The 15,653-nt window shown below is 39.3% G+C and overlaps 1 protein-coding gene across 1 annotated transcript; it reads right to left on the reverse strand.

The window, feature by feature from the left end:
- Positions 1-7,752: 7,752 nt before the first annotated feature.
- On the reverse strand, positions 7,753-15,341 carry LOC126979348 (uncharacterized). Its single transcript, XM_050828590.1, has 4 exons — positions 15,325-15,341; positions 12,900-13,244; positions 7,955-8,147; positions 7,753-7,911 (listed from the first exon to the last, which is right to left on the reverse strand). Exons 1-4 carry the CDS (start codon positions 15,339-15,341, stop codon positions 7,753-7,755), a joined length of 714 nt encoding a protein of 237 aa, XP_050684547.1.
- Positions 15,342-15,653: the final 312 nt, after the last annotated feature.

Below are 15,653 nucleotides of genomic sequence, written 5' to 3' on the forward strand. Positions count from 1 at the left end.
CCCAAGTTTCCGAGTGTCCAGCTCGCTCAGTACGCTGACGACACGGCACTCTACTTCGGCTCCAACCGCTCAACCTTGAGCAAGAACATTAAAGTGCTTCAAGCCGCCGTCGATGAACTAGGCAACTGGTTCAGAAAATGGCGGATTGAAGTGAACCCCACCAAGAGTGCAGCGGTACTCTTCGGTAACGCGAATAGCATCCGCGCTAAAAAACAACCGACTGACGTTATTAAACTGTATGAAACACCCATACCGTGGGTGAAGGATTACAAATACTTAGGAGTAACGTTCAACAGCAATATGAACTTCAAGAAACATATTGATACGGTATGCAATAGAGCCAGATTTGTCCTCAGTCGCCTTTATCCACTTGTGTGTGGGCGAAGCAAACTTCCGCTCAAACACAAAGTGACGCTGTACAAAACCATCGTACGGCCCATACTGTCATACGCAAGCGTCGTTTTCGCGCACACCCGACCGAGCTACTTACGTCGTTTACAAGTAGTTCAAAATAAATTCACGCGCATGGCAACCGGAGCCCCGTGGTTCATCCGAAACGTTGACCTTCACCGCGACCTAGAGCTTCCGACAATAGCTCAACACTTTAAAGAGATCTCGCGACGCTTCTTTGACAAGGCGCCTAACCATCCCAACATCTTGGTTAGGAAGGCATGGGGGTACACCCCCCTTCACCATAGTCTCAACCCAATAAGACGTCCCAGACATGTAACGGTAGACCCGGATGACGACATCACCATCGCGAACGCGACACCCACACAAACACAGACACAGACACGCACACACCGCCTTCGCAGGCGTAGGCGCGGTCAACCGCCGCAAACCACTGGCACTCGTCACTCTGACGATGGCCAGCGGCCCGCACCCTAGATACACCACACATTGTTTTGATACCCGACGAGACGTTAGTCCTCGTCCTGTAATCGCTTCACTACACTCACTCACACACGGACTGACTGACGGACTGACATACACCACTTACACAATCACAAACACACTCCACAAACAGACACAAACACAAACATACATGCACACAAACATTTACACTACGTACATACAGACAAACACACATACATGCAATCATAAACACATACATACACACTTACATACATTACACAAAACATCACCACACTCGCCGGCGAGTGTGCTCTTATCACCTTTTCATCTTTCATCTTCATTTCATCTTCATTTCCATTCTCTCTCCTTCCCACAAGCACACAGCCGGTCTGAGGTTCGAGTCTCCTTAGGAGACGCCCCGCGACTGTTGTTGCGTAGTCTTTGCGGCCTCCACGGCCCACGTCCTACTTCGCTGTGAAAGCCAGGGCTGCTAACAGCACAGAGGAGGTTTTAGTCGGTATGGGGTGTCCGCTTACGCGGACACTCGAGTCCGACATATTACGCCCCGCTCCGGGGCGTAAATACGTAACAGTATTTCCTCCTCTCAAAAAAAAAAAAAAAAAAAAAAAAAAAAAAAAAAAAAAAAAAAAAAAAAAAAAAAAAAAAAAAAAAAAAACCGCTAGCATTCTACAACTGCGCGTAGTGCGAGGATCTATTTGCCTTACAGAAACTTTGTAAAATCAATAACCGGTTCCAATTTAAACAAACAGATACGGCTTGGGGGCTGCTAAAAGCATACTCGCAACTTAAAAATTGTGTGGTGGTGTTAAAGTACATTGGTGGTTGTTTCACCTCCAATCTATATATCCAATATATATATATCCAATCAGGTGATTTTCTAACCCGTTTGCCCCCTTATATAAAAGAAGGTGACAAAGTTAGGAACATTAAGTTAAATTTTCATAGATATACTGACAATTAATGTTTATGTCTTTAGATTTATGAATGAGTAATTGTACTTAGTAACTTACGGTACGCACAATAAGTCGCTAACTATGGGCTTTGTGAGAAAGCTCATTGTCGCTCAGAGGGCAATGGAGAGCAATGCTCGGAGTTTCTCTGCGAGATACGAATCAGAAATGAGAAAATCCGTACGAGAATAAAAATTAACCAACATAGTCCAAATGATTGCGAAACTGAAGTGGCAGTGAGCAGGGCACAACGAACAGATGGCCGTTGGGGCAGTAAAGTCCTCGAATGGCGACCACGTACCGGAAGATGCACTGTTTTGTAGGCTCCCCACAAGATGGACCGACGATCTGGGGAGGCCTTTGTCCAGCAGGGGACGTCTTTCGGCTGATGATGAGACAAATATTTCGTTCCGTTCCCTAAATTGTTCCTGTACATTTCAATTAATGTTGTGCTTGACGTCGTTTTAGTTAAACACAAGCTGAACACTGTTTTGTGATAGAAAAAAAAACTCCATTTTAGACGTCTTAATTGTTAGGTCGCTGTCTAACAGAACACGTGTCTAAGCCATGCTCAATGCTCACGTGTCAAGATCGTCGGAATACGTTGGATGAGGGCAGCGCAGGAGCGATCGTCGTGGCAAACTTTGGGGAATTTGACTAGCAGTGGACGTCTTCCGGCTGATGATGATGAGTAAGTGTTTATCAGGTGTTGTGACTCGTTGAGTGTAATAATAAACTTTTATGTTCATACAATTTAGTTTTACTAATTACGAAAATAGCTCCAGAGTAAGGCTTCAGGACATACAAACTAAAGTTATTCTCATCTGTTTGAGATAAAGTCAAATACAAACGTCGCAAGTTGAAAGTTACTTAAATAGGTACTGAGTTAGCAGTAACTAATTCTCAGCGCAATCTTCGTATCATATTGGACATGTGAAGTTTTCAGTTTACTCCGTAAAGTAAATATAAGTTCTTAGTAAATGATTGAGTTTTCTTACTTTCATAATTATACGTGCAAAAAACAAAACTTCGACAGTAAAATGGAGAATTAATGGTAAAACTTGAATTTAGTAGATAAACTATTATTCAAACTCACGCAAATAATACTCCAACGTCGAATACTTAGTGATTTACATGAGTAATTAAAAAAAAGTGTGTGCGTGTAATCTTTACGCGCGACCGAAGTAAACCTTAATTATAATAAGTGCCATACACGATCAAAGGTACAAAACTTTTTAGTTATGTTTAAGTACCCTTACATTAAGGATTAGTCTCAGCTGCGCTCCAACTAGATACCCCACTACGTAAGAACAATAGTTTTAGGAAAATTTATTGAATTAGGCGTTACTTTGCGGAAATCCATAATTATACAAATGATTTAAGTCTTCTTTAGGTCTCGTGCCAGATTTTGGCTAGACAACACGTCCTGAGGATGCCTCTTGTAGAGGCGAAACACGTGTCGAATTGTTTTAAAAACAAATATTGGCGAAATTAACACTAAAGAAGACTTAAATCATTTGTATAACAATAGTTTTCTTTTATAACGATAACTATTAGATGCTTGTGTGCGTGGCATCTTGACACTCAATGGCATCTTTAAAATTTTGTTACATAGGCTTCGTGTTATTTTACATTGAAATTAATAAAATACAAAATATTTACTGAGGATATGTGATCCCAGTGTCTTTCTTATTTCTTTTAGTATAATTATTAGCAAAGTTTACTGGAATATGTGGCACGTCAACGTCACACATTAGGCTTAGTATTAGTTGCTGCTTTTCGCCTATGCCTGCGGTATCTAGTTGGAGCGCAGCGGAGACCAATCCTTAATCTAAGTGCGTACCTAAAGATAATCAAAGTATTATACGGTTTTTGATAAAGTTTCTATAAGGATTTCTAAAACAAATAAAAAGAAAAAGATTCAGATTGAGATTCGGATAGCTTCAAAAGAAGAACTTCAGTCGCTCTAAGAAGCGAATCCATCATGTTACTTTGTTAACAACGATGTTATTAATTAAAAATATATGAATATCACAATCGTCAAGTTCATTTGAAAGCGTTTTTGTAATTAATTCATTTCGAACGGTTCCAAAACAAAAAGTTGAATTCATTGAAATAATACATCGAAATCCACGTGGATAAAGTTGCAGGCGCCCACTAGTATTATGTAAGAACCCATCTTCAATGCGATGTAGGTACTTCAATGTTTATTCATCTTTCAAATTATTTTATTCTTTTGTCTATCTGTATCTCAAGTTCATTTGAAAAAATTGAGTCACTTTTCGTGATACAGTAGTTGTATTAAGATATTCCCAAAGTATGTGGTTTAAAATCATTTTCAAATTATCATCTACACCTTCATTTAATGTAAAAATTTGGAGATATTATAATGGTTCATGAGTATTTTTATTCATTAATAGGTAGTAGGGGAACATGACCATTGCTCTGAAATACTAAAATACGTCAAAATATCATCAAATCTTCACCAAACCATAACTAATGAAGCATGGTATTTACAGTTTTACTATTTACTAAGGCACATACGGAAAGCTTACAGATATGGTTATAGGTTAATCCATAAATAAAATCCTAAGTCATTTTAACTCAATATATTTCAGGTCGCTATAAATCCCGAAAAAATATTGGAGAGGAAAAGTGACATAATATTATTCTCAAAGGCAAATTGCTTAGAAAACTCATATCACAAATGCGGAACAAATTTCGTCTACTATTCACATCGTATTACTAAATTTGAATAATTCAATTTCCGTTTAATAAAACCCTATTTTTAATGAGAAATCTGAATCTGAGAACTTAAGCTGAAGAAGTTTTTCTCAATACCTAGAAGAATAGAAATTCTACGAACGAAGAAAGATTTTTATGGCTGACCTGAGTCTTAAAGGGCTTCAGTTCAACATTTTTAATTTCACACTTGGAATACCGAGACCTACACGAGAGACACCTCGACAGAAGGCAAGTTCCTTTAGACACTCATCAATTATTTATCGGTATGCTTGTTGCAGGTGTCCAAATTTTTAATATGCGAGTACTCTCTTGAGAAGATTGCGGAATCAAAAAACCAATTATATAGTTCAACCTTCCTCAAGAATCACTGTATCCATTGGTGGAAACAGCGTGAAAATCAGTGCATTATTTTTGAGTTTATCGCGAACAGACAGACAGACAGACGCGGCGGGGGACTTTGTGTTATTATGTAATAATATTTGTAACTCCTACAGTTTTTTTGCGGCTCACGCATAAAAATCTCGCAGATTGCAGATTTTTTCTCTACTTACAAACACTTATCGTATTATTTTCAGGAGTGCTAGTCCTACACCCCCCCTCCCAAATACAAATGGCAGCACAGACTAAAACGAGACTACTCCAGGACGGTACCAGGCTATGCAGCCCTGGAGAATCCGTCCCTGGGCGTCCACAATTAGGGCCTGTACCTAACAGTGGTTGCCCAGGCTGCCCCGCGTATTCTGGAGGGGGCAAATCTGCGCTGACACAGGGCAAACAGAGCAGGAGGCTCAAACCACCCTCCCCCACACTCGCTGTGGACTTTTGCAACATCAGGGGGCTTCGCTCAAATTAAAATGCCGTCCACTTTCACCTGGAGACGGCGAAGCCGGCCCTGCTCTTTTTAACCGAGACACAGATATCCTCCTTAGCTGATTCATCTTACCTTTCCTACCCGGGGTATAATTTGGAACACTCCTTTATACCACGGGCTGGCGTGTGCGTTTACGTCAGGGAGGATGTCTGTTCTCGACGCCTGAGTTTTCTTGAAGGACAGGACCTATCCATCATCTGGCAGCGTGTAGACTGCGATGACCATCCGCGAATCTACGCATGCCTGTATAGGTCCCATAGCGGTAACGCAGAGTCTGACCGGCTCCTCGAACACATCCAAATGGCTACAGATTCCGTGTTGGAGCAGATCCCCACTGCAGAGATCGTGTATCTTGGCGATTTTAACGCCCACCACGCCGAATGGCTAGGCTCACGTACCACTGATCATGCAGGGAGATCTGTTCACGACTTCGCCTTAGCATATGGTCTGACGCAACTGGTTATTGCGCCAACGCGAATCCCAGATGTGCAAGATCATACACCTTCACTGTTGGACCTTCTGTTGACCTCCCATCCGGACGGCTACCTAGTTTCCGTTGACCCTCCTCTGGGATCGTCGGACCACTGCCTTCCGGAGCACCGTGCCGATCACGCGCCAAATACGGCCCCGCTTCTTAGGCTGTCGCCGCGTGTGGCACTATAGGTCAGCAGAGTGGGACGAGATGCGGTGCTTTTTTGCATCCTACCCGTGGGGGCAGATCTGTTTTTCGCTGGGAGATCCAGATGCCGCTGCTGATGCTGTTGCTGATGTGGTACTGCAAGGTATGGAACTCTTCATTCCATCCTCCTCTGTGCCTATCAGTGGCAGGTCCCGACCATGGTTTGACCGCTCCTGCAAAATGGCCTCTCGCCGAAAGCAAGAGTGCTATCAGGCTTGGGTCAATGCGGTGGTATCTAATGATGTGAATTCCAGCGAACTTAAAAAACACTTCAATCATTCCTCCAGGTCCTTCAAATGAGTTATTGCTGACGCGAAGTCGAAGCACATTGGCAGAATTGGCGAGAGACTTGCACGCCTTCCCTCGAGAACTCAGGCGTTCTGGTCGCTCGCCAAGGCTGTCCAAGGAAACTTTTGCCAGCCAGCCATTCCGCCACTGCACAGGGATGATGACTCGCTGGCCCATGACGCGAAAGAGAAAGCTGATCTCCTGGGCTCCCTCTTCGCGTCCAACTCGACTCTGGATGATCAAGGTGCACCACCACCGCATATTCCACGGTGCGATTCATATATGCCGGAGGTAAAAATCCGGCTTGGTGCCGTGCTTGAGGCGCTTCTCACCTTGGACATTCACAAATCGAGCGGGCCCGATGGCATTCCCCCGATAGTGCTGCGGACATGTCTTTTCCGGCTCTCCTACTGATCAGGCGTAGTCCCGAAATTATGGAAGGCGGCTTTAGTGCACCCGATCCTTAAGAAAGGTGTACGCTCAGATCCGTCCAATACCGCCCCATTGCCATTATCTCCATTTTCTCCAAAGTAATGGAGTCGATCATCAACCACCAGCTCTTGGGATACCTAGAGGGGCACCAGCTGATCAGCGACTGCCAGTACGGTTTCCGTCAGGGTCGCTCAGCTGATGATCTTCTTGCGTACCTCACCCATAAATGGGCGCAAGCGGTTGAGTCGAAGGGAGAGGCACTGGCGGTGAGTTTGGACATAGCGAAGGCCTTTGATCGGGTGTGGCATAAAGCGCTTATAGCGAAACTGCCATCTTATGGGCTTCCCGAGAAGTTGTGCAAAGGGGTCACTAGCTTTTTGGCTGATCGGAGCATCAAGGTTGTTATCAACGGTGCATGCTCCGACTTAAAACCCATAAACTCTGGTGTCCCGCAAGGCTGTGTGCTATCCCCTACGCTGTTTCTTCTACATATCCACTGTTCAGGCATTGTCTATAAATAAATTTAAATGTTTTATAAAAAAATGGCTCTGTCGTAAATCCTATTACTCCACTGCTGAATATCTAAATGATCGGACAGCCTGGGACTAGATTGTGATTATTTTATAGCAACTGTACAATATTGTATATTTTTATTGAAAAGAGCGCAAAAAAAAAGAATGCTGGGAGAGTTTCTTGCGCCGCTTCTTCTCTCTCAGAGCGCCATTCGTTTCCGAAGCGGTAGTAGTATCTAGTAGTATAAGAAATGACATCAAAAAGAATTCTAAAGGAATCAATTTTGAGAAAATAAATGCCTTTTATGCCTTTTATGCCTTTTGATTAGTGATTAGGAGAAACAAGTATGGACAGCGACTGATTAGTGCAGGTGATTAGTTGGGTGCGTAGTAACGTGATTAGAAGCGTGTTCTATATTTTTGCGAGTGAAGTGCGAGTAGCCACGTCCTGCGCGCCCTCCTTTCCCCCTCACTGGTCTGGACAGGCAGTTTGTGTTTAGCGTTGAAAGCTTGTGTTATTGTTGTACAGATAATGGCAAAGTGGACCGAAGACATAACCTATAAATTTGTGTAGGAGAATGTAAAACACGAACACCTTTACAATTGTAAAGCCATAAGCTTGCACCATGAATGGGTCTTCTATTAATCCATTTTCGAACCCATATTTTTCGTCTTGCATGTTCAGCTTCCAAAAGTTCTTTGGTTTCAGATACTTCCGCTTTAATACTTCTTTAAGTACATCTTGCAATTGCAAGCGCGCTTCTCTATGTTCATCCATGCTTGCTGATCGACACCTAACAACTGAATTTACTAAACATAACCACTAAATAATAATTGGACACTACTTGTACTAATCATCCTCCATTGAGGATGTTAGTCATTACTAATCACTTGGACTCGCACTAATCAAAGTGAATACAGGCATTAACAAACGTTCGCGTTATAATATTAGTAGGATATTTGGACAGTTATATATTTCGAAATCACAGGAACATATTATAAACTTATAGATACATAGATCTTTAATCCATGAAAACTACCTTTCTGCACTGCACTGCAATCAGGAAATGTGATCTAGTTACAAACTTGAACACTACACTGAAATATCGTTAAATCACTTCTGTAGCTGGAAGTAAAGTATTGAAAGAATACTTCGCCTATTGAAAGTTTTGCTAAACGAACTATAACTATAAGTTTAAAGTTCAGGTAAAGAATTTATATGATATAAACATCTTAAGTCTATAAGATCCGGTAAAATTGCATGTTAAAGACACGGACGAGTAAAAAAATAATGACTCCGTGTCACCTTACATAACTGTGAGGCACCAAAACAAGCCAGTAAACGTGTAAATACATAGCTCCACGCATACACTTACACTTATACAAGCCGATTGGCCGCCATTATGAGATTTGCCATTGTCTGTGACAGATCAGTTTGCGTTGCAATAAAATATTTAAAAAATGCCGTCGTGCGTTGTAAAAAAGTGTAAAAACAATAATATAAAAGTATTTAAGGATATATGATTATTATGAAAATTGTGTAACTGGTATACCCTGTAACCACACACACACTAGCATAAAGGCATAAAGGTGCTTCACTTGCTAATATCACGGCGCGGAGTCCTTCCTTTTTTTTCTAGTCCGTGATTATAGATAGCATTTACATATTATTATTATTCCCTATGTAGGGACCAAAATTTTTATCAAAGACAAATATTTTCTTCTGCAACGTCTGCTTTTTTATTATTATAAGAGACGAGACGAGAAGAAGAGACGATCAGCTGATGGTAATTGATACGCCCATAACAATGCTGTACCGCTCATGATTCTTGAAAAACCCGAAAATTCTGAACGGCACTACAATTGCGCTCGTCACCTTGAGACATAAGATGTTAAGTTTCTTTTGCCCAGTAATTTCACTAGCTACGGCTTCAGACCGTAACACAGTAATGTTTACACATTACTGCTGCATGGTAAAAATAGGCGCCGTTGTGGTACCCATAATCTAGCCGGCATTATGTGCAAAGGAGCCTCCCACTGGTAAAATACTTTGAAATATGAGGAATATTTTAACAAATCTTCTTTGAGCTAAATTAAAATTACTATACTGCTCAAATACATGCGACAGCGGCCAGAAAACGTTGTATGAAAATTCATCTGGATTTACCATCCATATAATATACACATATGAATGTTTCTACAGCACGCGTGGCTAACGTTTTTATACACACAATACGTGGTTTTGGTTTTTGTACACACAATACGTTCTTTAGCGGCCAAATAATAGTATTTTATGCAACAGTTGTGTAATAAGGGTCTTAACACACGAGTGGCGTGGTTTGCGATGTGAGCCGTAAGCAAACACCGCAATGATAGACGCCAAGTTTTTTTACCTAGTTATACAACGTGTCGCACACAATATTTTTTCTACGACTTGGTAATTTTAAATAAATCACAAGTTTTCGAATTGCGGCGGCGGGATATATATTGTATACGTGTGTTGGAGTCAGGGGTTCAATTTTTCCTTCAAGGAGTGGCAAAGGTTCACCCATACAGACAACACGTGAAAATTATAAATTAAAAAATATATATAGCAGCATCTTGGCAAATATATTAACAATTTATTTTATTTTAAGTTGACATTAAAATGTTTAGTCTAATGACTTAAACATGGAAATGCTTTTTTGGCGACACTATAGTACAGTAAAGAATGCTTTTTCAGGCCATAGAGTATAGACATTTTGAAAGATTCAATAAAGTATGTTCTTATATTACCGATCGTGGCTCTATAAGTGACAGATATAAGTGGAGGAGTAGAAAAATTATAAAGTAAGTTCATATCTGTCGTATAATTTAAAAATGGAATGATATTTTACTCCGAAACATCATGAACCAATGAGGTAACTTATCAAAGGTTTTTTTTATATATCAGACTAGGTTGCAAGGCAAAAAACAAATGAACATTTTAACGCGGGAATAAATATTGTTGTTCTTTGTTCGTCATGGACTTTGAAAAGTAATCGTATTTGACAATATAAAGCTTTTTTCTTTTATGAAACATACAGATATTATAATGATTATTCATTCATTTATCAGTATGAGTGTACAGTTGTACTCAAAACAACTCAGATTTCGTAGCAAATAGTATATATACTTTACCTGTGAGTGTGATTCAATTTACATTCAGCGGTGGTTATATGCGAGGTGAAATTCAAATCACGTCGGCACCCGACAAAATAGGTTAAGACCTCTCGATCACTTTGAGATTTACAAGTGACTAACGTTTGATTTTAGCTCGGCGTTGTTCTAGATTCTAGAACATTCATCGAATTTAAATTACGTCACCCTTAAAATAATAACTGCCCAGTTCAAGGCGAAAAACTAATAATATAAAAAATTGATGAGAGTGAAATTTTTAAGATGCGCGTGCATCACTGTATCACAAAAGTAACAGGGTGAAGTTGTTTATTAGAATTGTATTTTAAACATTGACAATTATTGAAATTTGGCACATTTCTGACAAATGACATTGATTGTTTGTTGAAGACCAAACTAAACCAAAATACAATAAAAGAATATTTAAATAGGTCTATAACTGAAAAATTACACTGACATAAAAGCAAAACATTATGACATTTAGGGCATTTTTAATGTTATTGAAGATAAACTGCTTTGACTATTACGTTGTGCACGCACAACTTTTAAAAATAAGAGCTTTCAGGAATTTTCTGACGTTTGCGGCATTTTTTTTAGTTTCTTCGTCCATTATTGGGACATGCAAAAGGTTCAAGCCAGGGGCGTGCATTGGTTTCCTAGCAAGTAAGGCACTGCAGATTTAACTAGTCGTAGTTTAGCCTTGAAATTGTTTAACGGAGGTATTTAGGAAAATATATGAGTGGGGGTTCAATAGAAGTTTGCTTATAATATAACGGAACCAAATTAAAGTAAATTATCTGCAACACTATATTTATTAGGTTCATAACGAGGTAGGCACTGCCTAATTGCTTATATGAAATGCACGCCCCTGGTTCAAGCCAATACAGCCGTATTCATTAATATTTAATAATTTATTTCATGATTTTTACAATATTGTTCTTTCTACAAACGTAGAATAGCACGACGAATAAATAGACATATATTACCATAATTTATGTTAGGCATACTTAACAAGGATTGCGGAAAAACACGATAACATTGGAAGACACAAACCTTCATTATTATAGGAAGAAGGATACAGGGAAACAGTTTCTTTTCCAGTCACGGAAGAAGCAATTCCAAGTGACAAATAAATAGTCCATTTAACGACATTAGACTTTCTTTTGGGTTTATTCGAAACACTACAAACAGGATCATCATGAAAAAAAATATGTATTAAATGAGTCTAAGGGATACGATGTATCTCTTTGAGGTAAAAGTAAATAAAAAAATATTATATAATCCAATGTGATTTAACGATACGATGTTCTTCATAAAAGTGACGGTAAGATTATGGTTGTGGTTACACGAAAGAAGGAAAATTTTATATGTATGTTCATCGTTATAATGTATTATTTATTTATTCATTTAAGGAAAACCAACAGACATATATAGATACTTAAACAGTAACAGAGAGCCAATTACAGGTTTTTCACTTATAGAAGATTACTTCATATTAATGAATATTATACTATAATATAATATAATATGTATATTATATAGTAGAGAATCTGATAAGAAAGTGACCTTTACCGATTAAATAGTAGTGCATGAAAAATACATTAAACTTAATAAAAAAAAAATATAAAAAATATCGCAAGTGGACTGTCCGGAGGTGATAGTATATAGCCTTGGGGAACTCCAATGCTCAAGGGCTCTGGATCGACCATTATCCATCAGCAACAACCTGAATACTGTGCCTAGTGATGAAATTAATATTCGACTTGAAAAACCTCTCAAGAACCCTTAATGGTGATAGTTCCGAGAAATGCGCTTTAAGCTTATAAGCTCTAAGGTCTTTGCTATAGTAACTGACAAGCCTTCTTCTACAGTTTTGATAGCCTTATAGCCTTTAGTCATATCATAATCATCATCATCATCATCAGCAGGAAGACGTCCACTGCTGGACAAAGGCCTTCCCCAAAGATCTCCACGACGATTGATCCAACGTATTCCGATGATTTTGACCAGATCGTGGGTCTAATATAGGGGGGCCTACCAACACCGCGTCTTCCGGTACATGGCCGCCATTTGAGAACTTTTCTGCCCCACCAGCCATCTATCCGTCGCACTATGTGCCCTGCCCATTGTTACTTCACTTTCGCAATCACTAGGCCATGCCGGCGACTTTGGATCTCCTCATTTCTGAATCGATCTCGTCATTATTTATGTTATATGTAATATCGTAGATAAGTCGATAAGCGAAAGCATATTGTTGGTAGTTTTTCACTTATTTATTAATACGGCTTTACTCACGTTTTATCGGTGTGGGTACCGACAAGTTTCGGACCATTCGGAGGTCCTTCATCAGGGTGAGTGTAATGGGTTCGCAATAACATCCCGTCTCTTACTGCGGACTTGTACTCGTAGAGCGCGGTTGGACAGGGGGGGACTCTGGGTGCGCCGATGGTGATGACGAGCACGGTATCACTGACATTATTTTACTATTGGTGTCCACAGCTGCACAAACTGTACTCACAACGTCCACTACGTGATCATCGGCACTGTGGGTCTTATTGCGAGATGCGTTTTGTAACACTGGTTTCCAAGTAGGTGGCAGAGCCAAACCCTTGTCTCTATTAAAATTAGGTCGACGGTCTTTTTCTGTAACTTCCAGCAGCTTGCGAGACACAAAGTTTTTATTTCGAGCCAATACTTTCGTGATCACCGATGAAGGACCTCCGAATGGTCCAAAACTAGTCCGTTCCCAAACCGATAAAACGTGAGTAAATCCGTATTAATAAATAAGCTAATAATGTCTCTCGAAAGTTTTAATAAGTTAGTTTATCGCTTGATAACACTCTAGGTACCCCAAGAAAAGACTGACGGTTAGACTCCTGCGATCGTATACAGACAGTGCCCAGATAAAAGGGTCGCCCCACCAAGTTAACATTGCACATTACATAATATAATATTATTGTATTATGAAATCATTAAAGTCATATTATACGTATACTCTTCTTATCGAGCCTATCCAACGCTGGCTAATGTTACCAAAAGCATATTTCGACAAGGTTTTTTTTCAGAGACTGCCGGCTAGCCGTGAAGCAATTCAAAGGCCGGCAACGCTCCTGTGATTCCTCTGGTGTTGCAAGAGATTGTGGGCGGCGGTGATCACTTAACAAACTCGTTTGTTCTCCTATTCCATAAAATAAAAGAAGCTATCTAATCCATCTAAGAGAACCACGCCAAGGAACAGAGTTCCCCAGGAGTTTTTTAAAGGAAAAACGACTTTTACAATTCAGAACAGCTTATGGCATCCTGGTCAGTACATAATTAATTTGAATTTTTTTTTCCATTTAAATGGAATATGACACTTGTTTATGGTATATGTCTATCTCGTACTATAACACCATAACTAGAATTATGCAACTCCGAAATTTCGACTAGAAACCACATCCAACGTATTCCGGCGATCTTGACCAGTTTGTCTGTTCATCTTGTGGGGCCTACCAACACTGAGTCTTCTTGACTGAACTAGATACCTACCCAAAAATTGATGCCACCTCCCCTACTATTAATGACATCAATCAAAGATCCGTGGATAAAAGCTAGTTCCTTTAAAAAAGTGGTTTAATTTTTCTTACAAATCGTTTTACAATCTAAAAATTTTATAGGAGACCATTCGCTGACCGACTGGAACTAAGCTTTGGAATACTAATTTAATTAACTCAAGTTGCCAAGTCAAAGGAAGTATATTTAAATGAAATTGGAAAATTTCGTTCCTGCTAAGATTTTAGAGATAATAATATACTCTATTTGAATTGTAAAATTTAATTTAATTAATTGTTTGACTCCGTTAAATAGAAAATGTTATATTTTATGTTAATAATGTCATCGTCGCAAAATAATAATTTAAAGATATTTATTATTTATGATATTAATATATAGTTATTGTAGCTAGAGTTATTCATTTTATTACTAAATACATTAATTAATATTCAATTGAAAAACTTTTTTTTATGAAAATAAAGGACAAGACGAGCGAGCAGGATGTTAAGCTCATGTTAATTAATACTCCTGCCCATTACAATGCAAAACCGCTCAGGATTTAAAAAACCCAAAAATTCTGAGTGGCACTACAATTGCACTCTTCTCCTTCAGACAATACATAAGATATTAAGTCTCATTTGCCTAGTAATTTCAATGGCTCCGCTGCCCTTCAGAGCGATACACAATAATGCTTACACATTACTGCTTCACGGCAGAAATAGGCGCCGATGTGGTACCCATAATCTAGCCGGCATCCTATGCAAAGGAGCCTCCCACTGGTAACTTTTATGTATTATTATTGCTTTTTAACATTGCAATAATTAAATATAATGTCATTCAAGCCAGGTGCCCAGTTAAGTTGAGGGTCTAATATAATATTATGTAATGAACTAAATTTCCGATTAAAATTTTCTTTTAATGGTTTCCTATGAGCATAAAATCACAAAATACTGACAGATCCAGTAGGAACTTCAACCGTCATTTTGAAAAAAATATGTTATTATTGAAAAAAATAATTGTCGTTAAAAAAAGACGAAATAGACTTCAATGAATCGTTTATTATGATTTCACTTCTAGAACGATGCAATTTGTAAAGAAAAATGAGCAAATTAGTATAGAGTCAGGGCTTAATGCTCAACAGTGATAAAATCCAAACCTTTTGGGGTTTTTATTTAATTGCTCTTAAGGCCGCCATGTTGAAATGTAACGCAAACACAGTGCTCTAGAGCACTTAAAAACATTAAAATCACTTTGGGAGTATATATTACATGAGTATAAACTTACTTTAAGTTACCCGTCATGATAATATGCAATATTGTGTTATCTACATGACTACGGATCGTAACTTGATTCATCCTATATGATATAAAAAGTCTTTATTAATTGTTTTGATAAGTTTTGGAATAAATGATATCATCAACATTTCAGCCGGAAGACGTCCACAGCTGCCCTCATCCAACCTACACCGGCGATCTTCACCAGATCGTCGGTCTATCTTGTGGGGGGCCTACCACCACTACGTCTTCCGGTACGTGGTAGCCATTCGAGGACCTTACTGCCCCAACGACCATCTGTCCATCGAGCTATGTGCCCTGCCCACTGCCACTAGGCTA

The sequence above is a fragment of the Leptidea sinapis genome, chromosome 3 (assembly GCF_905404315.1).
Source record: "Leptidea sinapis chromosome 3, ilLepSina1.1, whole genome shotgun sequence".
Lineage (NCBI taxonomy): Eukaryota > Metazoa > Arthropoda > Insecta > Lepidoptera > Pieridae > Leptidea > Leptidea sinapis.

Coding starts and splice junctions, on each gene's coding strand:
- LOC126979348 (XM_050828590.1), bottom strand. Junction 8,148..12,899: donor TCTACGAGTACAAGTCCGCA/GTAAGAGACGGG, acceptor TTCAGTTGTTAG/GTGTCGATCAGCAAGCATGG. Junction 7,912..7,954: donor AAGCTTATGGCTTTACAATT/GTAAAGGTGTTC, acceptor ACAAATTTATAG/GTTATGTCTTCGGTCCACTT.